Here is a 25,810-nt window from a genome sequence, read left to right on the forward strand (position 1 = left end):
AATAAAATATTATTCCTTCTAGGAATCTAAAGGTGGCTTTAGAGGAAGTAAAATTTCCTGGTGTATGAAGTATTATGCACATGTCCTTTCTAACAGTATTCAAGCTGCTGTTTAGGATTTCTCTGTGCCTCTCCCTCAGCTGGAAACAACCTGCCTTTCCAAATGTGGCTCAGCTGCCACTCACCATGAGATCCTGGACAGCTGATTTACTTCTCAACGTACTTACAGACTCCATTCCTATAAGACAGCATAAATACTCCCTATACTCCAATTTATCCCCGTGATTAGGCAAGCAGCTCCAAGTGAACCTCAGAAACAAATGAGATTCCCAGAAACTAACACGTTCCACAGTTCTGTTGAAAGGGACGGGAACACGGAAAGGAAGACAAGTTTTGAAGAAAAAGAAAAGCACATTAAAAGATGGTTAGATCCTTTAGTCTTGTGTTGGCCTCTGACTTTCCTTGTTAGGGACTAGATTCTAACCACTTAAATAGCCCGAAGACAAGTGTGGCAGATTAAGTGGCTTAGATATATTCCTCACCAATGATACCTGGCCTCTGGCTCTGCACACATCCCAGTTGAGACTGCCTGAGTAGAAATAAGGTTGCTAGGGGACCAGGATTGAGTAGGCAAAGGGCCAGTTTTGGATGCCAAGCCCTTTCTTCCATTTTGTCCTCTTGATACATGGGCCTCCTCACCTTTGTTTTTCAGAATGCCTGAATGTACTTATGCGCACCTGTGTGTCTGGGGTCCAGGAGGGCAAATGTCTGAATCCCAGGAAATGGAATCCAGGTCCTTTGCAGGGGCAGCAAGTGCTCTTAACTACTGAGCTGCCTCTCCAGCCCAGCCTTTTTATCTTAAGCTTACTCATTTAGGGTATGCATACTGCATTATCGTTAAGTCAGGGAAGACTTTTTTTTTTTTTAAAATAGCTTTTGAGACAGGGTCTTTCTGTTTATCCTTGGTTGTCCTGAAACTTACCAGGCCATCCTCGAACCCACAAAGATCCATCTACCTCTGCTTCCCAAGTACTAGGATTAAAGGTGTGCACCTCAATTGCTCTGCTGCTCAATGAATGAACAAATTAACATCTACATTATTTCCCCCATACTTTTATAAACTATTTTTTTCAGAATTTATTTACAGGTTAGTTGTGTGCATGCCACAGCATGTGTGTGGAGGCAAAAGGACACCTTGCAGGAGTTGATTCTTTCAGGCCTGAGAACTGAACTCAGGCTATCAGAATTGGCAGCAAGCATCTTTATCCACTGAGCCATCTTGACCTCCTACAAGTTTTCATTTTCTTTATTTCTTTGAGACTGAGTCTCATCCTGATCCTAACTTGAACTAGTTATGAAGCCAATCCTAACTCAAGTCCCAAGCCTCTTGCTTCTACTTCTTAAATGCTAGGGTTACAAGTGTGTGCTGTGATGCCTGGCTCCTATAGCATTATTAGTCTTTTCTAGATGTTTTTCTTCAAATAGCTAACTAAAAAGCCAAGAAACTTTAAAAAAAAAATACTATATTTGTAATACATCCCTTTAAAAAATATACTTTCTGAAATTCAAGTTTTAGGAGTCAGCATAGAGTGGAGAATTCAGGCCACATATTTATTGGATTTTATAAACATGAAGGACAAAGACAGTAAAATGTAGCTATTATGAAAGATTAACTGTTATCGAACTTTTGAAAGCCTGTTTCCTGTCTCTGCATTGAGAATGGTATCAGAGGATTACCCATTGATTTCTTTCTTACTGAGACAGAGCCCCAAGTAGCCATGGCTGGCTGCCTTTAAGCTCACTGTACAGCTGGGGGTGGCCTTGGGTTTCTGATTCTCTCGCTTCCAACCTCTCAGGACCTGGGAACCCAGGAACGCAGTGCTGGAGACAGTAGTACACAGGGTTTTGCACAGGGCTTGGCTCTCTACCGGCTGAGCTATCTTCTAAACCCTCTCTCCAGTTTCATTCACAGTTTATGACATAACAGTGAGACACTAAGAATTAAAACAAAACCCAACAAGGAAGTCTCTTATCAGCCATTCATTTTTAAGCCCCCACATGGGAAGTGGTAGGGGAATATCTGTAGGAATACAATTTATTGTCTGCTCCTCCACTCAGAAGTAGCTGTGTAAAAAGAGAAAAAAAGTAAATATAAATATACAGTAGCCAGACATGATTAAATATGACTGACTTTTTGTTTTGTTTTGTTTTTGTATTTGAAGACAGTTTCTTGTTGTAGCCTTGACTGTTCTGGAACTCACTCTTTAGACAAGGCTGGCTTCGAGCTCTGAGATGTGTCACCCTCTGCTTCCCTAGTGCTAAGACTAAAGGCATGCACAGCACGCCTGTCAAGACCTTCTTCATAGGAGCATGCAGATCCTGTATTTTGACCATACTTTCCAACCAGACCCTTCCTGGCTTCTTTCCCTCCTTTCCCAATGGTTCTGCTTCTCTTCAGACAATGTGCATATGATAGATATACAAAAGAGCCCAAAAGGAAGTTTACATTTAGATTAGGGTTCCATTCTAAAATACCTCATAAATGTGCAAATATTCCAAAATCTGAAATGCTTCCGGTCCAAGGCATTCCAGGTAACGGAAGACAAGCATTCATTTACACTATCGCATAAGTTGGCCTCAAACTTGCAGCAATCTTCCTAATTCAGCCTTCCTAGAACTGGGGTCACAGGTATGAGCTACCACACCCAGAAATAATCAAGTCTTTAAAAGACAGTAATTATTGGCAGGCAAATTGTCTGGCAGTTCTAGGACCTACACCTGGAAAGAATTCTTGGATAATAAGAACTTATATATGCACATAAAAATGATTGTAAAACATAATCCATATAAAATATACCTAGCTGGGCATAGTAGCATACACCTGCAATTCCAGCACTTAGGAGGCTGAGAGTAGAGGTTGCTGTGAGCTTGAGGCCAGCCAGGGCTACATAGCAAAACCATGTCTTCCCCTCCCACCCCACCCCCCAGAAAACCCCCAAAACATGATACCATTAGTCTGAAGTAGTGAATTTATGGACCCAATGGGATTTGTAAAAAATGCCTTATTAATATATTCATGAGGTACCTGGGCCACCACAGGCATGTAATACCAGCTACTAAAGCTGAGCGGACCACAAGTTTAAGGTCTGCCTGAGTAAATTTCAAGCTAGCCTGGCCAACTTAGTAACATCCTATCTCAAAATAAGAAAGCTTAAGAAAAAGAGGGCTAGCATGCTGGTGCCTAAACCCCAGCACTGGAGATGCAGACGGGAGTCAGCTCAAGGTCGCCCTCAGCTACACAGTGCAGTCAGAGACAGCCGGGCTCCATGAGACCCTGCTATCAAAGGCAGGAAAGGAGAGGAAAAGAGGCTTGCTCTATAGCCAATTGGTAGGTTACTTCCTAGCATGGTGAGAACCCTGGAGTTGTCTGAAATGCTCAAAGAAGTAAAATGATATTCATGAAGAAAAAAAACTTGGTTTTTTTTTTTCAATTTTTAATACTCTAAGCTATTAAAGAACGTTATTTTTTAGTATGGGATGTAAAAAAAAAATAATAAAAATCAGAAATATAAAACTGCTAACTTTTGGGGGTTGGAGAGATGGCTCAGCAGTTAAGAGCACTGACTATTCTTCCAGAGGTCCTAAGTTCAATTCCCAGCCACCACATGGTGGCTCACAACCATCTGTAATGGAATCTGATGTCCTCTTCTCGTGTGTCTGAAGAGAGTAACAGCGCACTCATATACATAAAATAATTAATCTTAAAAAAAAAAAAAAAACCTGCTAACTTTTAGGTTAAGCAGTGGTGACAAAAAACAGACAGGCAGATCTCTGAGTTCTGGGCCAGCCGGATTTATGCATCAAGTTCTAGGACTGCCAGAGCTATAGACTAAGACCCCGTTTTGAAAAACAAAACAAAACAAAAACCCCTGCTACTTGAAACATCAGGTTTATCCCCTTTTTTCTTCAAGTAATTTGTAAATTCTTACCCCTGTGTCTGTCCAGTCCACACTTAGAACTTTATCTTCATGAGCAGCTAGATCGTAGAGAGGAGCCTTACAACTAAAGGTGAAAACAAACATGTGTATGTTTTTACTGTGTTAATACAAACATATGAATAATCACTAATACTTTTCTCAAAACTTTACTGGATTTGCTCCAGATTTATTACAACAAACACTCAAGAAAAATTACAGAAATTTATTCACAATAAGGCCCATTTTTACACTTTTGTACTTGAATTTTATTCCAAATCATGGCTTTATATATACTTTGTCTAGCCATTTGTATAACTCCTACATAATATTTCTAAGCCAAATCTTTTCCTTGAGCTTGATGTATGTATATGTATGTAAATGCACACACACGCATGTTAATTTATTGTTGGATTAGGCAATATCTGGGTAATTAAAACCTTTTCTCCTGCTTTATTAAAAGGTCAGAAAAATGTGTCAGAAAGTTGTGTGACTTTAAAAAAAAAAGTAAAAACATTAACATGAGTAAAATTCCTTTGTTCCTGGGCTTTGTATGTATACTTGCGTACACATGCATGTACACGTAAACATGTACATAAGAGGACTAGCCTGGATATTATTTCTCAAGTGCTATAGACATGTTCTCTCACTAGCCTGAGACACACCAAGTAGGCTAGGCTGGCAAGCTGGTAGTCTGTAGGGATTCCCATTTTGTCTCCTCAGTGCTAACATTACAAACACACCATCACAGTTTGTTTTTCTCATTTGGGTTCCGGGGCCCTCGTGTGTGCAAGGCAAACATTTTACTGAGCTGTCCCTCCAGACCAATTCTGAAACTTTTTGAGTATTAGTATTTATCATATCAAGTAGTATAGTTGAATATGCATTTGAATAATTTCATTATTTCACTCTCTGTATGTAATGTTAATTGATATATTTGTTTTGCAGACGATAATCAGATTTTACTTTTTTTAAAAAGATTTATTTATTTCATGTATGTTAGTACACTGTAGCTGTCTTCAGACACACCAAAACAAGGCACCTGATCCCATTAAACATGGTTGTGAGTCACCATGTGGTTGCTGGGAATTGAACTCAGGACCTCTGGCAGTGCAGCCAGTGCTCTTAACCACTGAGCCATCTCTCCAGCCCGATTTTACTTTTTTTTATGATTCATTTTTTAGTTATGTATATTTATGTATCTGTGTGGAAGTATGTACATAAGAGTGCATTTGCCTGAGAAGGCCAGAGGCATCAGGTCCCCCGGGAGCTGGAATTACAGTTGTAAGCTGTCAGCTGTATGTACCAGGAACCTAAGCCGAGGCCTCTGCAAGAGCAGCAAGTGCTTTTAACTAACTACTAACCCATGCTTCCAGTCCCACCCTTTACCTTCTTGTATCCCACAGCTTCACAATGTTATCTAAGGAGCCCGAGATGAGCTGCTGTTCATGGGTAGGAGACCACTTCACTGATGTTACCCAGCCTGTGTGTGAGGTGAGGGACAGCGACACCAAAGAACCATCTGAACCAAGAAAAAGAAAATGCAATGAGCTTCAGGAAAGAAAAACAGAACACATCTAAAGAACATTTGTAGAAACTTATCTTTTTAACTTTTTCAACATTCCCCACTGGATACCACACACCTTTAGTTCGGGGATCCCACAGCCTAATATGCCTGTCTGTGCTTCCAGATGCCAAACGTTTACAAAGGGCAGAGTAGGAAATACAATTAAACACTTTATTTCCTGTCTGAAAATAAAAAGAAAGAACATTTAACCACAGTGGGCTAAAAGTACCCATCTTTAGAAATTTGTTACCAAAAGGATTGCTAGTTAGAGGAACACCAAAATTAAGTCTTACCAGAGTTGACTTAATACTGCCAGACTCAACATCCCACACTCTAATGGTGTGATCCCAAGATGCACTGCAGATTTCTTCAGCATCTGACCAAAGGACTGAGGAAATTGCTTCTGTGTGGCCAGAGAGGGTCACCAAGGGTGTCTAGAGAATGAAAAGTTCCCAAGAGGGGGAAAAACATTTTCACCACAGAATAACTGAGACAACAGTAGGTTTTAGGGTTCAGCATGGTGGTGAACACCAACAGTCAGGAGGCAGAGGTAGGCTGAACTCTTGAGTTCCAGGCCAGCCAAGGCTACGTATTGATACGCTGCCAATATAAAAGAACAGACGTTAATGTCCAAAGTACATATGACAGGTTGTTTTGCCCAGTGGCTTACTTTGCTTTTGTAGTTATCCTCCAACATAACTATTTGTGTCTTTATTTTATACATGAAAGGGTCAGAAAATATGACTCAGTAGATAAAGGTGCCAAGGCTGATGGCCTGAGTTTAACCCAGGGACCCAGATGGTGGAAGGAGAAACAACTCTCAAAAGCTGTCCTCTGACCATCATACATGTGCCCCCCAAACAAACTCACTGACACACGCACACACACATGCGCGCGCACACACACGCACGCACGCACGCACGCACGCGCGCGCACACACACACACACACACACACACACACACACACACGCACGCGCACACACACACGACATATAAATCAGATGCTTTTAAAAATTAAAAAGTATTAAGTCAAGAAGCCACAGGGGTGGTTGATAGGGGAAGGGTTCTACCCCAAGTGCAATTGTTCAATCTCCAAAACCCACATTATGGTAGGAAAGAACTGATTCCCACAGTCGTCCTCTGCCTTCCACATATGCACCTTGGCCCACCCTAAATAAATGTAAAAGCAAAAAATAAAAATTATTGGTTTAGGGCTGGAGGGATGGCTCAGCGGTTAGGAGAAGTTGCTGTTCTTCCAGAAGACCCAGGTTTGGTTCCCAATCCCCAGCCAGGCTGCTCACAGCCACCCGTAACTCTGGCCCCACGTGACCTGATGTCCTAATTGAGCAGCTTGACTCCATCTTAAGATTAAAAGCCATCTTATTATAAGGTCACAAAAAGTTCATTCCTGTTTTCTGGAGAACTTGGGTTTACCATCTCATGAACTGTTTTGTGGATAGGGAAGGGAGAAATGATACGATTACATTTTAATTAAAACAAAACATAAAAACCACATGCCCTCATCCCAGTACAGGACAGGGTGAGGAAGGGTGGATCTCTTCTAAGTTCGAGGCCAGCCTACTCTACAAAGTGAGTACACAGTGAGATCCAGGACAGCCAGGGCTAAATAGAGAAACCCTGTCTTGGAAAACAAACAATCCCTTCCAAAACAAAACAAATCAAAACTTACTCTTGTTAGTCCCAATTGCTCTGTCTTTTGCTTTTTTCTTGGTCGATTTGTGGGTTCTTCCATTTCATCTTCTTCATCTGTAGGGACTGCATCATAAAGAATAATATTTAATATTGAAAAGTTTAGTCAATATTAATAACAAACTGGAAGGCTGTCTTATTTTCTGGGTATACAGCTTTTTTTCTTTTTTCACCTATAAGGCATATAATAATATACATCTATAAATAATAAAAATAAAATAAATATATATATACATATATACCTTGTTATTTTGGTTAACACAAAAAGGTATATAAAAATAGTATCTGATCACTGCGGATTGTAGCTCAGTGCTAAAGCACCTGACTGAATGCATGCGGGCCTGACCTCAAGCCTTAGCATCAGCAAAAACAAAACTACCACCTGGATTGGCAATCAAACATGGACAAGTACTTTTTTTTTTTTAAAAGCATATTAAAAAACTCAAAATTAACCAGTTTGAAATGGTACTGTGTCTTTATGGGCACTGTTATGACTATGTACAGTTTTGTCATAACTAGGAAAAACTGTTTCCCACTCAATTCAGATTAAGTTACGATTGTACTATATTTATACCATGCTGGAAGTGAGGTAAACACGGGTTGGAAGATGCACTTCCAGCCATGCTTACTCTCATTGACTATTCCCTTTTTTAAGAAAAAAAACATGCTTCATAGTTGTTTTTCAGTGCTAGAGACCAAAGCTGGAGCCAAGCAAGTGCTTTATCAGTGAGTTACACTGCCAGGTCCTTAATCAATACTCATTTATAGTTTTTCAGTCTGAGTGTGTGACCTGGCTAAATGATGTATGTATATGACAAAGATGTTCTAAATAGAAAAAGGTAGCCAGGTGGTGGTGGTGCACACTGTAATCCCAGCACTTGGGAGGCAGAGGCAGGTGGATCTCTGAGTTTGAGGCCAGCCTAATCTTCAGAGTAAGTTGATGACATCTAGGGCTACACAGAGAAACCATGTCTCAACAAACAAAAAAAATTAAAGTGAAAAGACATACATATAAAACCACTAATAGCTGGTACCAAACAGTATCTCATTTACCTGCTACAATCAAAGAATCACACATTTCACAAAAAGAAAACAATTTAAACCAAACTTTTTTTCTCCAAAAATTTGGTGAATTTCTCCTTTCTTTGGCTTCCATTAGCATTTCCTAACTTCTTTCAAGAATCCTTCCTCCTCCAACTGTGTTTTTAATCAATATTTTCAAAAGTGGTACAGGATTATAATCCCTGAATTTGGGCTGCAAATGCAGGAAGATGGAATATTTGGGGTCAGGCTGGTTTATATAGCCAGTGCCAGGTTCCAGATAGTGAGGACTATACACAAGACCCTGCTTTACATATTTTTTTTTTTCTTTTTTAAAGGGATTTTTATGTGTATGCATGTTTTTTGTTTTTTTTTGTTTTTTTTTGCAGGGGGGGTTGTTTTTTTCAGAGACAGGGTTTCTCTGTATATCCCTGGCTGTCCTAGAACTCCCTCTATAGATCAGGCTAGCCTCGAACTCAGAAATTCACCTGCCTTTGCCTCCCATGTGCTGGGATTAAAGGCATGCACCACCACTGCCGCCTGGCACATGTTTTGCCTGCATGTATGTGTGTGTACCATATTGTACCTGGTGCCCAGGAGCCAGAAGAGGGTGTCAGAGCATGAGCAACAAGTACTTAAATCACTGAGCCATCTCTCTAGCTACTCAAAAATCATTTTAAAGGCTGGCGAGATGGCTCAGTGGTAAGAGCACTGACTGCTCTTCTGAAGGTCCTGAGTTTGGATCCCAGCAACCACATGGTGGCTCACAACCACCCGTCATGAGATCTGCCGTCCTCTTCTGGAACATCTGAAGACAGCTACAGTGAATTATGCCAGAGCGAGCAGGCTGGCAGAAGTCCTGAGTTCAATTCCCAGCAGCCACACACATGATAGCTCATAGCTATCTGTACAGCTATACTCATGTACTCATACACATAAAATAAATAAACAAATCTTTAAAAAAAAATAATTTTAAAATAAATTAGAATGAGCTAATATTATTCAAAACACAATGTACAGATTTTTAGTAAGTACATTCTGAGATCTAAGCTATATTTGTCATATATGTAGCAACTCATCCATTGTCAAATAAAAAGGTGGTAGGGTTAAAAAAAGAAAAGAAAAGAAAATTTAAAATAGAAATTCATAAAACACTTCTTTTTATATATACTAAAACACAATGGTCTATTTTTATAGCACATATAAACTATAAAAGTCCCTTACTGAAATTCTAGAAACATCATTAATAAATTAAATTATATTAAAAAATGTTTACCTGTAGACCAGATCTTTAGCATCTTATCCCAGGAGCCACTGCAAAACTAAACAGATACATATGAAGGAGAAGGCATATGTAATAAGTTATCTTCCCCACCCCCACTTTTACTTTTAAAGTTTTTGTTTTGCTTGCTTCATCTTTCTGTATACAGGCTCTGAAATCTGTCCTAGGTAATCATACACACGGCCTCCTTCACTTCTGGAAGCTGTAGCCATAATCTCCATGGCAACATTCTTATGTGGACCTGAGTCCTGCACAGCTGCTTAGATCAAAGTGGGCAACTAATGTACAGTACATTAATAAGCCGGCTCTGCTTCTAGAACAAATTAATCATGAGAAATGATGTTAGACTTCCCTACAGGAAACAAAGATTTTTTTCCCTCCCAAGGGACAAATGTTACAGTATCTAAAAGCTATGAAGTATTTCCACGTAGAGAAGAGCAGTATCAAGTTCAAAATGAATGAAGTGCCTTGAGAGCAAAGAGAAGGGAGGCTGGGGTATGCCAGCTACATTTAGCCTCTGTTCCTGATGTTTTGAGGCTCAAATGCACCATCACCTTCGTGTTCTGGCTTGTTGAGTCTTTCTTTGGCTATCACAATCAATTTCCTTTGAGCTTTAAGAAGCTGAAGATAAGTTTCTGCCTATATACAAGCAACAGTAAGGTCTCCTAACTTCCTAGTCAAAACATAAGAAAGATAAATTCATTTAAATTTGGACTCAACATCATATAAACTCAAAATAAATCATAAATCTTTGCCTCTCAGTGCATCAAACCTTGTGCCCCCGTGTTGCAGAACACTCAAGTCTGGAATTCTCTAACTCAGCATAGGGAACTTTCGAATGCTAAGAGGGTTTGCAGCCCTTCATAAACCTATGCAGTTGTTACCCTCTGGTTTGTATGACTAACTTATTACCATTTTGATCATAAGGAGTAGGGTAGGCTGGGCATGGTGGCTCATGCCTGTAATCCAAGTGCTCAGAAGGCGAAGCAGGACAATCAGCAGGGACCTACAGTCAAGACTGGACTACACAGGGAGAATTCCAGGACAACCTGGGGCAGGCTGATAACCTGTCTCAAAAAATATAACTAAGGGACTAGTTTACTTGATTTTTCTTTTAATTCAATTTTTAAAATATAATTTATATAATAAAGACAGATATACTGACTGAAGAACTAAATCAAGCAAATCTATCCATCTCATTCTATGGCTATTTACTTTGGGTCTAAAATCTTAATATTTTTAGCTTCTGACTGTTAAGCAAGTTAGACAGCACTAGGATGAATACAGATACACAACAGTGACAGCCGGTGGCTGCTTACCTTAGTTCCTGAGCTATCGACTGCTATGGCGTCCACACTCCCAGCATGCCCTCGGCAGCAGTGCAGAGCTTTCACTTTGTTCCTCTCTACATTCCACTCCCATAAGAGAATAGTCTGGTCCATCGAGGCCGTCAGTAGTAAGCAGGACAAACTGTCTAAAACAAAAAGAAAACAAATTAGTACAGAATCTCAACTGCATCTCATTCTTTACCATTCAGCATTTTTGTGACTGTTTTAATATGGACTGCTTTTAAAAGGGAGTGGACATGGTAAAAGGGAAAATTCCTAAGTCAGGCCTAGTAGTGTGTGTGTGTAATCCCAGCCCTCAGGAGGCTGAGGCAGAAGAGAGATGGGTTTTAGGCTTGCCTGGGCTGTAAAGCAAATCCTGGGCCAGCCTAGGATACACAGTGAGAACTTGTGACCACCCCATCCCTCCGAAAAAAAAAAAAGAGAAGATGCTTTAAAACAGGAAAAATGTGTTCAATACACATAGTAACTTGAAAATGTATACTGATAGTTTTGGTAAAGATTGACTTTCATAAACTTATGGATTTGGAGCTAGTATGTGGCTCGGTGGCAAAGTGCAGGCCCAGAATACACAAAACCCTGGGTTCACCAGAACCACGGGAAAAACAAATGGCAATCTATAGATTTAAAGAATATAATTACTGGGGCTGGAGAAATGGCTCAGTGGTTAAGAGCACTGGCTGCTTCTCTAAAGGACCCAGGTTCAATTCCCAGCACATGCATAGCACTCACAACTACCCGTGACAGGGGATTCGTGACACCAGGCATGCACATGATACACATATGTATACATGTAGTAAATACTCATACATAGAAAATTAAATAAGTAAATCTTAAAATATATACTCCTTTCCTTCTTGGACACCATATTTCAGAAAGACCTCATAGCAACTAAGGCCGGAAGCCTTCTCACCCAATTGCTCTTCTGCCACACTGAAATTAGCTCAATTTTAAACTCTTATAATTCCTCTTAAGTAGAATCCTACCTTTTTTCACCCAAGCCACATCTTTCACAACATCTGTATGTCCCACAATTGTTGTTATTGACTTTCCTTCCAAGGACCAGATCCGAGAAGTCTTATCATAAGAACCAGACAGGATCCTACAATGAGGGGAAAATGCTATAAAATACAAGAAAAAAAATGACCTTGGAAGCCCTGAAAACCAATCCTTTCTATGGCAATGACAGAGTAAACTATGGACAGTAAACCCTTCTTTTTATGAAGAACAAGATTTCAAAGCAAAGCAACAGGTCAGATGTTATACCAGTTTTACATTAAAAATACGGTATTTCACCTTTGTTACTGTAATACTGCAAATGTCACCACTTCAATGCAAACTGCTTATAAAGCCTAACAACCCTTAATCACTGAAAAGTATTAAAGAGAAACAACATGAACGGGGATGTAGCTCAGTGGTGAATGCTTGCCCAGCAAGCAGAAGCCCCTGGGTTTGATGTCCAACATCACACAGACAGACAGACAAAACAAGATACACACACACACACACACACACACACACACCCAGGAGGAGTTCTCTGCTGAGTTTGAGGCCAGCCTGGTCTACATAAGGAATTCCAAGAGAGCTAAGCGGTAAAGCATTTGCTGTAAAACCCAACGACCTGAGATCAGTGCTCAGAGCCCACGTGAAGGTGGAGGGTGAGACCAACTTGATAAAGAGTTGTTTTCTGACTGCCACATGTTTTACACACTTGCACAATGGAACGAGCATGACTGACATACACACTTCACAAAGCAAAATACCTAGTAAAAGGAAGGACAGAAGCAAGCTTCCAGTTAGGATGAGGGTCAGCCGTAGGTGCTTGCTCTTAAGATCTGCACTCTTACCTCTTTGACCCCAGGCTGCTCATGTTAGCTCTACAGTAGTATGTCCGAATCTTCATGGCGGCAGGCAGAGATAGCTATAAAAATTAATCTTTCTCCTCCATGAAGATAGCTCTGGTCTTAAATATCAATGATTGCTGACTTTTATAGACTATAAATGTCAGGCCACAACATTTTGAAACAAAGAAACCTACTAATAAACACTTGTTTTCATGAATACACTGGCTGAAAAAAGCCAATGTGGTGTGGCCACCAATATACACAGCATAAGTTTATTTTTATGAAGAAAAAGGAACCAGAGAGAACTAGTCACAGGGTGGATAGCGAAGACTGAAGGAGGATTACACGACAAAAGCGCGTTCCCGTGGCATACCATTCTTCTGCCCCTTTAATGGAGCTGATCCAGTCATCGTGGAACATGCACTGCTCTGGCTGGGGGGCTGTGTACTTTTCCACATATTCGAGTTCAACAACCTCTTCCTAGTCACAGAGAGAGTAGAAAATAAATCAGGGACAGTTTTAAAATGTTACCTTGAAGACAGAAATTTTGGGAGCCATTTAAAAGTTAAGATTTCAGCTTGGTGTGGTGGTGTGACCCTTAATCTTAGTACTTGAGAGGCAGAGGCAGGATGATTTCTGACTTCAAGGCCGGCTTGGTCCACAGTGTGAGTTACAGAATGGTCTGTCTTGAACCCCACCTCCCCCCAAAAAAGACTAGCTAAAATGTTAAGTTTGCTTATATATATATATATATATATATATATATATATATATATATATATATATTCTATAATATTTTAAAATCACAAAATTTTATAATTACAAATTTTATTTTAAACAATTTTATTACATTTATCTATTTTGTGTGTTTGCACGCATCCATGCATTCCACAGTGGAGGTCATTGGACAACTTGCAGGAATTGGTTCTCTCCTTCTACCATGTGGGTCCTAGAGAGGAACTCAGGTCGTCAGGCTCTGTAGCCAGCGACTTTACTCAGTGAGCTATCTTGCTGGCTCCAAATAGTTGCCCTTTTCTCCCAGACAGGGTCTCACTATATAACCTGGTTGGCCCAGAACTCGTAATATAGACCAGGCTGGCAGTGAGCTTACAGAGACCCGCCTACTTCTTCTGCTTCTTGAGTGCTGGGACTGCACCATTACTCATGGCTGTAGTCTTTTTGATTTAGATTTTATTTATTTTGTGTGTATGGGAGTTTTGTCTGCATGTATGTCTACCATGTGTACACAGTATTCAAGAAGGTCCAAAGAGAGAGTCAGATTCCCTGGGACTGTTGACAATTGTTAGCCACAACGTGGGTGCTGGGAACTGAACACTGAACCTCTCGAAGAGCAGACAGTGCTTTTAACCATTGAGTCATCGGTCCAGCTCATAATGATATTCTTATTAAAAAAAGATTTATTTTATTATTTATATGATACATTGTTGCTATCTTCAGACACACCAGATCCCATTACAGATGGTTGTGAGCCACCATGTGGTTGCTGGGAATGGAACTCAGGACCTCTGGAAGAGCAGTCGGTGCTCTTATAACTGCTTATCCACCTTTACAGCCTCTGACATTCTTAATTATAAAAACATCAAGGAAAGCTAAAAAATCACAGGGAGAGGTATCACCATCACTCCAGCCTAGCCCATACTTCCTGAGATGTGTGCAATTATGCTGTACTCCTGTCAGCAGTCTACACATACGTATTCCTTTTCTTACTCATGCTTTTACAAACTTAAAGACTATATTAACTCATTTGGATTTTCTTGAATGAAATACTCTTAGAGTGGCTGGCTCTACCAGATGACTATATAGAAACATAAATTCAAGTTTCTGGTGAATGGGCAAAGGCACTTGCTAGGAAGCCCAAGGTCCTGAGTTCAATCCCTGGGACCCACAAGAGAGAACTGATTCCCACTAATTGTCTCCTTATCTTCACATGCAGGGTATGGCAGCTACACAGACCAGACAATAAACGCATAAATACAGTTTTAAAATGTTTTCTAAGACTCTTGGTTGTTGAAAACAATTTAAACTGATTCTATAAGGATTCACTCATAATATTTTGTAATGCATTAAATCAAATAGAAGCAGCACTCGGACTTACCGATGAAATGTTCTCCAGTTCCATGTGTTTGACCAAGGGCATTCGAAGAAACTGGCCCTTGATAAGAAAATCGAACTCGACATGTTTGTGAAGTTCTGAAAAAGAGTAATAAGGGTCTTAGCATTTTGGTGCCATATGTATGAGAACCCAGAAGCATGCAAGGACCCAGCACTCACTGTGGTCTCAGTTACTCCACTGCTTCTCATGGGACATCAGGCAGATGTTAAATTCTAGCATATTGCATGCTGTTTGTTTGTTTGTTTTTGAGTTAGGGTCTGTCTTGGAACTCACAAAGGTGTGTCCCACTATGACACCTGGCTACATGAATTTTAAAGAACCAATACTTTGTTCTGTTGGCTTATTCTAGGTTTGATGGTTGTAATTATTTAGAGGCTGAATATAGGCTCTCTGCATGCTAAGCACATGTTCTGGCACTGAACTAACTAAACCCTAGCAATCACATTCCTTTTTGTTTGAAATGACTGGCTTATTGAATACACCACAAGAAGGCAGCAGGCTAGATAGCAGCTGAAGAACCTCCTGCAGTCCATTTCCTGATACTTACTATTTTAGTTATTCTTTTTGGTTTTTCAAGACAGGGCTTTACTGTGTAGCCCTGGCCATCCTGGAACTTGATCTGTAGACAAGCTGGCCAAGATCCCCCTGCCTCTGCCTCCTGAATGCTGGAATTAAAGGTGTGCACTACAACCTGACCGTTACCTAATGTTTAAAAAACTTGCTTTACATAAATTTATAGTATGCATACATAATAGTAAACATCATATGCTATTCTAATACATAGTGGTACTATTACCAAACAACTCTTGAATAATCAGTTCTTTATTGTCCTGCTAGCCTCTTTTAAAGCAAACCTCAGAGATTACCATTTTGTTTATAAATGGCTTCACTATATATTTCTAAAATATAAAAACTTAAACCTATGTTACTATCAAATAGTCATGCTTCATATAGTTTTTACTAATATTTTGAAACTGAGTCCTACTGTGTAGCTCACACTGGTTTCAAACTTACTACACAGACCAGGCTAGCTTTGAACATGCCATCTCATTGCCTCAGCCTATCAAGGTAAGTGTGCCATTGCATCCAGCCACTCATGTTTGAGAGTAGGCTTTTTAAAGCCAGCATCCAACTGATGATTGAATTCTTTTAATCTTTAGAAGTCCCCTCCTTTTTCTTCCCTGAGGAAAGTGGGCCAGTTATTTTTCATTTCTTACACTCTGGGCTTGGCTAATTACATCTCCAAAGTGTCTTTTTACTTTTTAAGTCTTTGATTATTATTATCTTGGGTATGGATGATGGGCATTTGTGGCATGCGTGCCATGGCGCCCATATGGAGGTCAGAAGACAACTTCGACTCTCTTCACTTTGACTTGGGTTATGAGGATGAGACAGGTCATCAGGTCTACATCTGAGCTACGTCAGAGCACTACAAAGTATCTTTTAATTTATTCTCTGTCCCCCTACCATATCCTGTACATCATATCTTGCACACTTGGCAAGTTTTCATGGAGTATTGTATATCCCTACTGTGCCACATCAACATGGATCCATTAACTAGTTTTTTTCCATGTGTGTGTGTGAGCACACATGGGTGCATGAGTGTGTAAGTTCAAGGCTGATGTTGAATGTCCTCCTAGCTCACTTGCCACCTTAATATTAAGGCAAGGTCTTATTGAATCCTCAGCTTCATGTTTCACTAGTCTGGCTGGCCAACTTGCTCTGGAGACCCCCCTATCTCTGCTTCCCTGCTGAGATCACAGGAAGGTCACCACACCAACCTATGCCGTATGTGGGGGCTGGAGATCTGAGTGCTGGTCTCCAAGCTTGCACATAAACACTTTACTCTCTGATCTATCTCTCCAGCCCTCAGTTATAGATTTTTTAAAGTTGCTGAAATCCACCTTCTTGACCAGTCTGACTGCATCCATCATAATGTTCCTCATCTATTAATGGCTGTAACAATTATTGATAATCACTATTTATATCTATTATTGAAATTGGCAATTAGTAATTTAATATATATAATTAATAAACTGATTCTATTAAGATTTCCACAAATATTAGCAGTAATTTTTTAATCAACTAATGGTTTATGTTTTGATATTTTGAAATCCTAATCATTTGCAACTTAAGAGCAATGATATCAGTTATTTCTATAAAGTCACAAATAAGGTAAATATACATCAGAATCTCTCTCTCTATAAAAAACGAAAGTAGGGCTGGCAGATGGCTCAGCAGTTAAGAGCAAAGACTACTCTTCCAAAGGTCCTGAGTTCAATTCCTAGCAACCACATGAAGGTTCACAACCATCTGTACAGCTACAGTGTACTCATATACATAAAATAAATAAATCTTAAAAAAAAAAAAAAAGAAGAAAGAAGACACCTTGAAAATACTATGTATCTTTGAATGAAAAAAATTGCAGCTTTTTAGCAATAAATAGACTGCAGGCCCTACCCATCCCTTGACAAACAAATAAATACCTGTATGTATAAAAGCCTTCTCTCACAAGTTATGGTGGAACATGCCTTTAATCCCAGCACTCGGGAAAGCACAAGCACAGGGAGTCTTTCACTGAGTTTGAGTCCAGCCTGTGTCTACATGGTGAGCTCAAGGACAGCCAGAGCTACCTAGTCACACTCCGTCTCAAGAAAAAAAAAGAAAAAAAAAAAAGGAAAAAAGGAAGCAAATGTAAACCAAAAGCACAAGCTGATGCTCAAAAAAACCCTGAGCCTGCCTGACAAAGGAGGAGGACTTCAGTCATAACTTTAACCTACGCACCCAACGCTTCACATAGGAGATGCAAAAGAGCTTCCTAGTATTAGAAACAATGGTTCAGGAGCAGATTCTGGGTTTTTTTTTTCTTTTTTTTTTTTTCGAGACAGGGTTTCTCTGTGTCGCCTTGGCTGTCCTGGAACTCACTCTGTAGACCAGGCTGGCCTTGAACTCAGAAATCCACCTGCCTCTGCCTCCCAAGTGCTGGGATTAAAGTTATGCACCACCACCGCCCGGCAGATTCTGTTTTTTAAAAGATGATATTTTATATAATTTTTAGATTTATTTATTTTATGTGTATGAGTATACTGTAGCTGTCTTAAGACACAGCATACAATTTTCAATTTCTTACATGCTTGTAAAATTTATTATATCCATTACTTTTTAGTAATTGTTTTGCTTCTGATTTTTATTTTTTCTTTTTGAGACTGTTTTTCTCTGTGTAACAGAGCACTGGATGTCCTGGACTCACTTTGTAGACCAGGCTAGCCTTGAATTCACAGAGATCCATCTGCCTTTGCTTCCTGAGCCTTGGGATTAATGGCCTTCTTGGCTGCCATCACACCCAGCCCTTTTTGGGTAATTTTTAATAAAAAAAACACCAGTATTAATAGTGACATTTTGTTATTGCATAAAATAAATGCTAAAATAACTGTTATTTGCTTTTGTACATCTTTAGCAATAACGGGGCCTAAGCTTCAAGATTCTTGTTTTATTTGTTATAAGCACAATCCCTTCGTTACCATAACTAGCATATACAAATTACAAATACCTTACCTTCAAAGTATCTTTAAAAAGCAGATTAAACAGGAATTTCTTTTCAGAAAACTTTTTTCTTCTTTCAAAGCTTCCACCAGAAAATTCTGTGTTATAACTGATATATTTTGTTGTGAAGTCATGTACTAAATACCAAAAATGTAACTTAAAAAAAAAAAAAAAAGTGGGGCTGGAGATGGCTCAATGGTTAAGAGCACTGACTGCTCTTCAAAGGTTCTGAGTTCAATTCCCAGCAACCACACGGTGGCTCAAACCATCTGTAATGGGATCTCATGTCCTCTTCTCGTGTGTCTGAAGGCAGCTACAGTGTACTCATGCACATAAAATAAATACATCTTAAAAACAAAAACCTTCATGCATTTAAAGCTGGGTCATGGTGGTGCTTTACTTTGATCCCTGCACTCTGAAGGCAGAAGCATGAGAATCTTTGTGAATTCAAGGGCAGCCCGGCCTTCAGAGCAAGTTCCAGGACAGCCAGGGCTACAGAAGAAATACACAGGCTACACACTGTATTGAAAAACCAAACCAAACCAAAAAACTATTTAAGTGTATCAGTTGGCACTGTGCCTAACTTCTCAGAGCATATACACTTACCATTTTTGGTCTCCAGCAATTTATTGATAATGTTACTAAGGTCGGCAACTTCAGAGATGGCAGGGATTGAGAAAGGAACATCATCCACTGTGTATCTATAAAAGGAAGTGATATGTCATATTATGTCTACATATATTTTGGCAAGTCTTTATTCATTCAACAACTTTTTTTGGGTACTTCATGCAAGACATGCTACATGGCATAAACAAAATGATGTAAGACGATGTCTTTACTCTTTTTCTTCTTCTTCTTCTTCTTCTTTTTTTTTTTGTGGAGCCCTGGCTGTCCAGGAACTTCCTCTGTAGACCAGGCTGGCCTGGAAATCACAAAGATCAACCTGCCTGAGTGCTGGGATCAAAGGCGTATGCCACCACAGCTCAGCAAGTCTTTATTCTTGAAAGAATAAGGAGTATGTACACAGTGTCCTATATGATGAGGTGAAGAAAGATACGTCACTTCAACCAGAGAAAGGGGGCGGAAGTTCAGGACCTGAAAGGATGCATAAAAAAAAAGATCATTCTTAAGCTACATCTACAAGAAGTGATTCTGGCCAGGGAAAGAAAGGGTAGCCTGGAAGGAGAATGTGGGAAACCAAAGACAGCAGAGAAGAGGAGATGAAACTAAAGGCATGGAGAGTGTTACATCCTATATACTTTGAGACAGTTCTTAGTTCTTTGGCCGGCAGCGAGGAAGCACTGCAGGAACCCAAGCTAAGGTATGACAGTAGTGCCCTGCTCAGCGAGGGCTTCATAGCTGCGCTGCAGGCTGGACCACAAGAGCAGGACCAGAGACATAGTGTCTCAGAGACAAAAGATATTTGCAAATCATTTATTTAGTAAGGAACTTGTATTCACGTATGTAAAGAACATTTACAGGGCTGGCGAGATGGGTCAGCAGGTAGGAGCACTGACTGCTCTTTCGAAGGTCCTGAGTTCCAATCCCAGCAACCACATGGTGGCTCACAACCACCCGTAATGAGATCTGACGCCCTCTTCTGGTGTGTCTGAAGTCAGCTACAGTGTATTATACTAGAGTGAGCAGGGCTGGGGCAAGCAGGGCTGTCTGAGTTCAATTCCCAGCAACCACATGATGGCTCATGACCATCTGCACAGCTACAGTGTACTCATACACATAAAATAAATAAATGTAAAAAAAAAAAAAATTTACAGTTCAGTAATAAAAAAAATCTTCAAAAAAAAAAATTGGCAAGGAATTTGAATAGTTTTCCAGAGAAAGAGCAATGACCAGCAGACATAGGACCAAACACAATGCATATCACTTGACATTCATCAGGGTACAAATCAAGTGTTGGTGAGGATACAGCGAAGAAGAATCTTCATCAGTACTGGTGATTATGTAAAGCAGTAGTTACTTTGGAAAACAATGTGCCAGTTCCTCTAAATGCAGACTTACTATTCGACCCAAGAACCACACCTTTAGGTATACACCAATGAAAACACATGTTCACTGTGCATAGCGGCATGGGCCTTTAATACCAGCATTTGGAAGGCAAAGGCAGGTGGATCCATGGGTCTGAGGCCAGTCTTGGCTACACCGTGAGATCCAGGCCAGCCAGGGCTATACATGTTCACCTAAAAACTGTACATTAATGCTTACACAGTCACTACTCACAATAGCTAAAATACTGAATGTCTAACTGGACAACAAGAGAAACTGAGCCATACAATTTGGCCATAAAGTAAAGTATGATGATATTCTGTTTTATGAATAAACTAAAACAAAACAAAACAAAAAAAACCCCACAGTAAGCAAAGATGCCATCCACAAAAGACCACACATTTTGTATAATTTCATGATAAAAAATGTCCAGAATAGGCAAATCTACAAATGGATGGTAAATAGATAAGTAGTTGACTTGGGTGGGGAGCATTTAAGGGATGAAGTGTCAACTGAAGAAAGGGCAAGTTAGAGCCAGGCAGTGGTGGCGAACACCTTTAATCCCGGCACTCAGGCGGCACAGCCAATTGGAGTGAGCAGTCCTAGGTCAGCCAGGGCTACACTGAACCTGTCTTGAAAAACCAAAAATACAGGCTGGTGAGATGGCTCAGCAGGGAAGAGCACCGACTGCTCTTCGGAAGGTCATGAGTTCAAATCCCAGCAACCACATGGTGGCTCACAACCACCCATAAAGAGATCTGACGCCCTCATCTGGTGCGTCTGAAGACCTCCTCTGAGATGACTGTAACCCATAAGCCAAATAAGCCCTTTCCTCCCTAAGTTGCTTTTTGCCAGTGTTTTAACACAGCAAGAGAACCTAAGTAGGACACACACACAAAATACACCTAACCGAATCAGACACTGAATTGGCTTCATACTAATTTAAAACAAAAAAACCGCTCTACAAACCCTATATCCAGTTCCTACACTGTCTGAAGAAAAACAAAACAAAACAAAACGAAACGAAAAATAAATGAAGTTGTGCTTTCAGAAACCACGAATCACCATTAACGGACAACCTGTGAACAGAAATGCCACTCTTCAACCCTCAAATTACTAACATGATGTGTGCAGAATGCAGAAAGCAAACGCGAAGCCCTGTTCCCTCCACACAGACATCAAATTATGAAGAGCTCACTAAGGTGGGTAGAAAAACGGAGACTCAAGAAGACATGACTACAACCTCCAAATAAGACAGGGCAGAAGTGCGGGGCACGTGAAGGGAAAGGCGAATGAAGTCTCTTTTATTTATTCTATCCCGCAGTCAGCTTTCTTATTTACATTAAATCCTTTTAAATCCAGCCAGATAACTTATTAAAGTTATTTCAGCTTTGATTTTCTAAAACCTTATCCGTTTCTTCTTTAGTGTATATTCCCAGTCAAAATAGCAAGGATTACCCGGGACTACAAGGTCCAAACCGAAGGAGTCTTCAAACGTGATCGGCTCCGGGAAGACAGGGACAGAAGCTGGAACCCTTACTTACTTCTTGTTCTCGGTGTAGAAACGTGCCTGGAGTTGTGCCATGGCGGAATGTATACACGAGGCTTCTCCACAACAACGGACGCGTGGATAATCAAGTAGCTCTCAGGTAGAGTGTGCGGCAATCGCAGAAGCTAGGCTTCGGTTACCTTCCTCCGCTTCCTACTGCCCAAACCACGAGGTTCTATTTCCACCGGCGCCCAGCCCGCACGTATCAACTACCTATTCCCAGATTTAGGAAACATCGATTAGTCAAGCGTAGTCTTAAAAGCATCCAGTCCCCTTAATACTTTCGTTTCTTATCTATCTAGGTCCGTAATCGATTAGGAAAATAAAGAAAAGAACTAACTTGAACCGAATTTTTAAGGGTGTCTTTAGACCCAGATCCGTTAGACTCAACGCTCAGATACTACAAACCCCAGAAGGGAGCGCGGTCTAGACCCTCGGAACACCCGGAGTTGTAGGTTTTATTTACTTTGCCACACCGCGCTTAGGTTCTCATATCCGCTCTTAAAACACCCTTCTCTGGGCAGATCCTACACTTCTTGCTCCTTTACTCGGAGTGACAAAGGTCCCACTCGTTCCTACAGCCAGACTCAGCGGAGACCATGCGTCCTTAACCTCCCAGGCTTCCGAGCGGAAACCTCCGGAAGGGAGAACGAATCGGAAGGGAACTGGGCGACGGTGGCCGAGAAGGGTCGAACCTGATGGGCCTGCGCTGCGCCTCCAGGAGGGGTGCGCCTGCGCATTGTGCTGGTCTCCACGGCGGGGCCTCGGAGCCAAGACGAGGTTGAGTAGTCTCGTTTTGAATTTTCTCCCTTCTGCTTACGGCGGACTCCCCTCTCGCGTGGTGGGGCTCACGGCGGCGGCAGGGTCGGGGGAGCCGGAGGTCCGGCCGAGCCGTCCGTGCCCACCGACCGGACGCTCCCTCCCAACCTCCCGTCCTCCTCCCGCCTCCTCCTCCTCCTCCTCCCGTCACCTCCTGACCCTCCCGGGCTGCGAGCAACCGCCGGCCCCCGCCCCCGGCTGTCGCCGGACGCCGCAGCGCGCCGTCCCTGCGCCCTCGCCCTCGCCCGCCTCCACCGCGGCTCCTTCGCTGTGGGCCCGGTACGGGGCCCGCGGCCGGGGGAAGGCGGGCTGCCGCAGGGGGAGGCGAGGTGTCTGTCCTCTCCAACGCCACGGAGCGCCCGCCCGAGTGGGGCCTCTCCCCTCCTTTCTGAGTCTGATATTTAGAAAAGCAAGCTTCACCTTCTCTGCTGCTTTCGGACTTTTTTTTTTTTTTTTTTAAATCTTGAAGTCACCCGAAGGCTTGGCTCGGTCTCAACGGTCTCGATTATTATTTTCCCAAGTGGAGAATAGATGGGGGCTATTACTCTTAAGATCCCAAAGTCACTTTTTAAGGCATTCGCCCGAAAACCTCCGGGGGTGGGTTGGGGTGGGGTACGGGGACACACTCCTCTGAGACAGCAGTTTAGAGTCAGGCAGAACTGGATTGCAAAATGTGTCGGCTTAGCAATGTGAGTGTACAGGTGAAGATGAGAGTTTTTTTCTCTATGTCGCCTAATATTTAAATCTGTAGAAAATTAGAAGTTATCTAGTCAGTTGGAGGCGAAAAACAATCATTTGTTAGGTGGACAACGACACAAAAAGCTTGACTGTTTTCAATTTATTCATATTACAGAACTGCATGCCCCGTAACAGGTGTGACAATTGAATGTCACATAAGAAGCACTCAGGAAATGTTAACTATTGCTCTCATAAGGGCTACCAATAGAAGGTTTTTGTTTTTGTTTTTGTTTTTGTTTTTTTTTACCAGAAACTTTACTGATGTAGGTGGAGGCATACAAAAAAACCTCTGCCCAAAGTACAGAAAAAAAATAAAAATCACTTATTCAGATTGGGTTTCCTGATAGCAGTGTGGCCCTTTAAATTCGAGTCATTCTGGTGAGGATTCATATTAAATAAACGGGAACACCTGAAACTTGAAATTCCTTAGTTGAATTGTTAACTATTGAATTTTTACTGATAACACATAATTGATTAAAATTGCGTTTTAAGCGTCCTTTAATTTAGACTTATCAGATTAACAATGCCTGGAAGTCATTACTTTTTTCTTTTTAAATCTTAGTTTGAATGGAAAACTATGATTAGGAAGATACAGAGCACGGTTACTGAAGGAAAGTAACTGCAGAGCACACATCTTGAATTCACTAAAATACATTTTTATTTGGCTCAGGTATTTAGTTAAGGAAAACTAAGTGACTAAGCATGCCCAGGATGAGTCTTTCCAGTAGTAAGTTGTGTGTCCTAGCTGTTGTTGCTTCCACGCAGTACCTAGCTAGCTAATGCTAGGGTGTTGGTTTTCTTTAATTTAGATCAACTGCAAGCTTTTGGGATTCATTTCCTGGGGTCCTCATGAAGACTCACTGTTATCTGGAGAATTCTCAGCATGGAAAAAGATTTCTTTTTCTTACAGTCTCTTGGGTTTTTTGTTTGTTTTTGTTGTTTTTTGTTATTAGAGGGTTTTTTTTTTTGTTTATTTGTTTGAGTTTTTTGTTTTTTGTTTTAAGACAGGGTCTCTATGTAGTCCAGAATGGATTTGAATTGACCATGTTTCCCCAGATTAGCTTTGCATGCAAGGCTCACCTACTTGTACCTCCTGAATGCTGGGATTCTGCCTGCCTGCATCCAACCACACACTTGCTTGTTGCTTGTTTTGAACCTAGAGTCTAAAGTTATAGAATTAATCTCAAGGCTTTGTGTGCCCTAGGCAAGCATTCTGCTGCTCAGCTACATCGTGGCCCAGGTTCTGGGATTTTAAGAGAATCATAGGGTTTGTGTTCCTCAGCTTTGGTTACCTGCTGTTAATATGAAGTGGAAATCCTAGAAATAATTGATGAGTTTGAGATTGTATGTCTTTCTCAGTAACGTGATGTCTTCTACCATCCTACCTGGGATATGAATCATTTATGTGTCCAGGGAGAATGTCCACTCTATGTGCTGCTCACCCCTTAGTAGGTGGTAGGCTTTTGGTTATTAAGTCATTACTGTAGACTTTGTGATACAGTAAGTGCAAAAGTGGTGATAATTCACATGTGCCAAAGAGAAGTTAAAAAGTGTTTAAGTAAAATAATGAAATTCATTATTTGGAAAGAAAAGCTATAGGCTAGTTTAGTAACATCAGAGTACAACAAGCTATTTTAGAGACCACATTCACTTGATTTCAGGTGTACATATGGACTATACCCAAGGGTGAGGGGCCAGGGAACCACTGTACTCCACTTACCATTAAACAGCTACTCAAATCACATCAGAGTCAGTGTAAAATAGTATATTAAGTACTACTTAAGCTCTCAAAGACCAAAGAAATAAAAACGTTTGTGTGTGCAGAATGAGAGCTGTAGAAGTTGTTGGGTGGTGGTGATGAGGGTGGTATAGGCCTTTAATTCCAGTACTCAGGAGGCAGAGGCAGAGGCAGGTGCATCTCTATCTCTGTGAGTTTGGTGTCAGCCTGGTCTACAGAGTGAGTTCTGAGACAGCCAGGGGTACACAGAGAGATCCTGTCTCAACAAACAAACAAAAACCTGTAGAAATCAAGATTATAGAAGTTTTTAGTGAAGACAAACCCTTAAATAAAAGATATTTTAAACATGATCTTTAAGTTTTCTACAAAAAGTAAAAAGTTAGCTCTGCCCACCTCTACCTTCTAGTGCTGAGATTAAAGTTGTTTGCCCCCACACCTGGCTTGGATTATTGGTTTTAAAGGATATATTTTAGTCCATAAAAGTTATGATAGAGTCAGGCAGTGGTGGTGCACGCCTTTAA

General features: G+C 40.8%; 2 protein-coding genes and 1 long non-coding RNA gene across 12 annotated transcripts in view; 2 read left to right on the forward strand and 1 right to left on the reverse strand.

Moving 5' to 3' along the window:
- Positions 1 to 1,587: 1,587 nt before the first annotated feature.
- Wdr12 (WD repeat domain 12) lies at positions 1,588 to 22,824 on the reverse strand. Of its 3 annotated transcripts, none has more exons than XM_031367663.1 (14): positions 22,461 to 22,655; positions 21,990 to 22,207; positions 19,048 to 19,142; positions 14,881 to 14,975; positions 13,138 to 13,244; positions 11,907 to 12,022; positions 10,894 to 11,048; positions 9,569 to 9,614; positions 7,232 to 7,317; positions 5,834 to 5,974; positions 5,617 to 5,722; positions 5,363 to 5,495; positions 3,989 to 4,061; positions 1,588 to 2,123 (listed from the first exon to the last, which is right to left on the reverse strand). In XM_031367663.1, exons 2-14 carry the CDS (start codon positions 22,028 to 22,030, stop codon positions 2,046 to 2,048), a joined length of 1,272 nt encoding a protein of 423 aa, XP_031223523.1. In that variant the 5' UTR covers positions 22,031 to 22,207; positions 22,461 to 22,655; the 3' UTR covers positions 1,588 to 2,045. The 3 variants fall into 3 exon arrangements, with proteins under 3 accessions (XP_031223523.1, XP_031223525.1, XP_031223524.1); XM_031367665.1 differs by lacking the exon at positions 22,461 to 22,655 and adding an exon at positions 22,335 to 22,444; XM_031367664.1 differs by lacking the exon at positions 22,461 to 22,655 and adding an exon at positions 22,690 to 22,824 and having other exon boundaries at positions 1,593 to 2,123.
- Positions 2,580 to 5,754, forward strand: LOC116088488. The gene is made up of 2 exons (XR_004117907.1): positions 2,580 to 2,688; positions 5,380 to 5,754. It is a non-coding gene; the product is annotated as an uncharacterized LOC116088488 (long non-coding RNA).
- Positions 22,652 to 25,810, forward strand: part of Carf (calcium responsive transcription factor) — a 55,630-nt gene continuing 52,471 nt past the window's right edge. For 3 of the 8 annotated variants that reach the window (XM_031367654.1, XM_031367661.1, XM_031367659.1), the window contains exon 1: positions 22,653 to 22,774. The gene's annotated coding sequence lies outside the window, so the exon portion shown is untranslated. Of the gene's footprint in view, positions 22,775 to 22,810; positions 23,093 to 23,136; positions 23,503 to 25,810 lie in introns of those variants that run through there. The other 5 variants (XM_031367662.1, XM_031367660.1, XM_031367658.1 and 2 more) reach the window with 4 other exon arrangements.

The sequence above is a fragment of the Mastomys coucha genome, unplaced genomic scaffold (assembly GCF_008632895.1).
Source record: "Mastomys coucha isolate ucsf_1 unplaced genomic scaffold, UCSF_Mcou_1 pScaffold14, whole genome shotgun sequence".
NCBI lineage: Eukaryota > Metazoa > Chordata > Mammalia > Rodentia > Muridae > Mastomys > Mastomys coucha.

Coding starts and splice junctions, on each gene's coding strand:
- Wdr12 (XM_031367663.1), bottom strand. CDS start 22,030: ATGGCACAACTCCAGGCACGTTTCTACACCGAGAACAAGAA. Junction 19,143..21,989: donor TTCTACACCGAGAACAAGAA/GTAAGTAAGGGT, acceptor TTCCTTTTATAG/ATACACAGTGGATGATGTTC. Junction 4,062..5,362: donor AAGCTGTGGGATACAAGAAG/GTAAAGGGTGGG, acceptor TTTCACCTTTAG/TTGTAAGGCTCCTCTCTACG.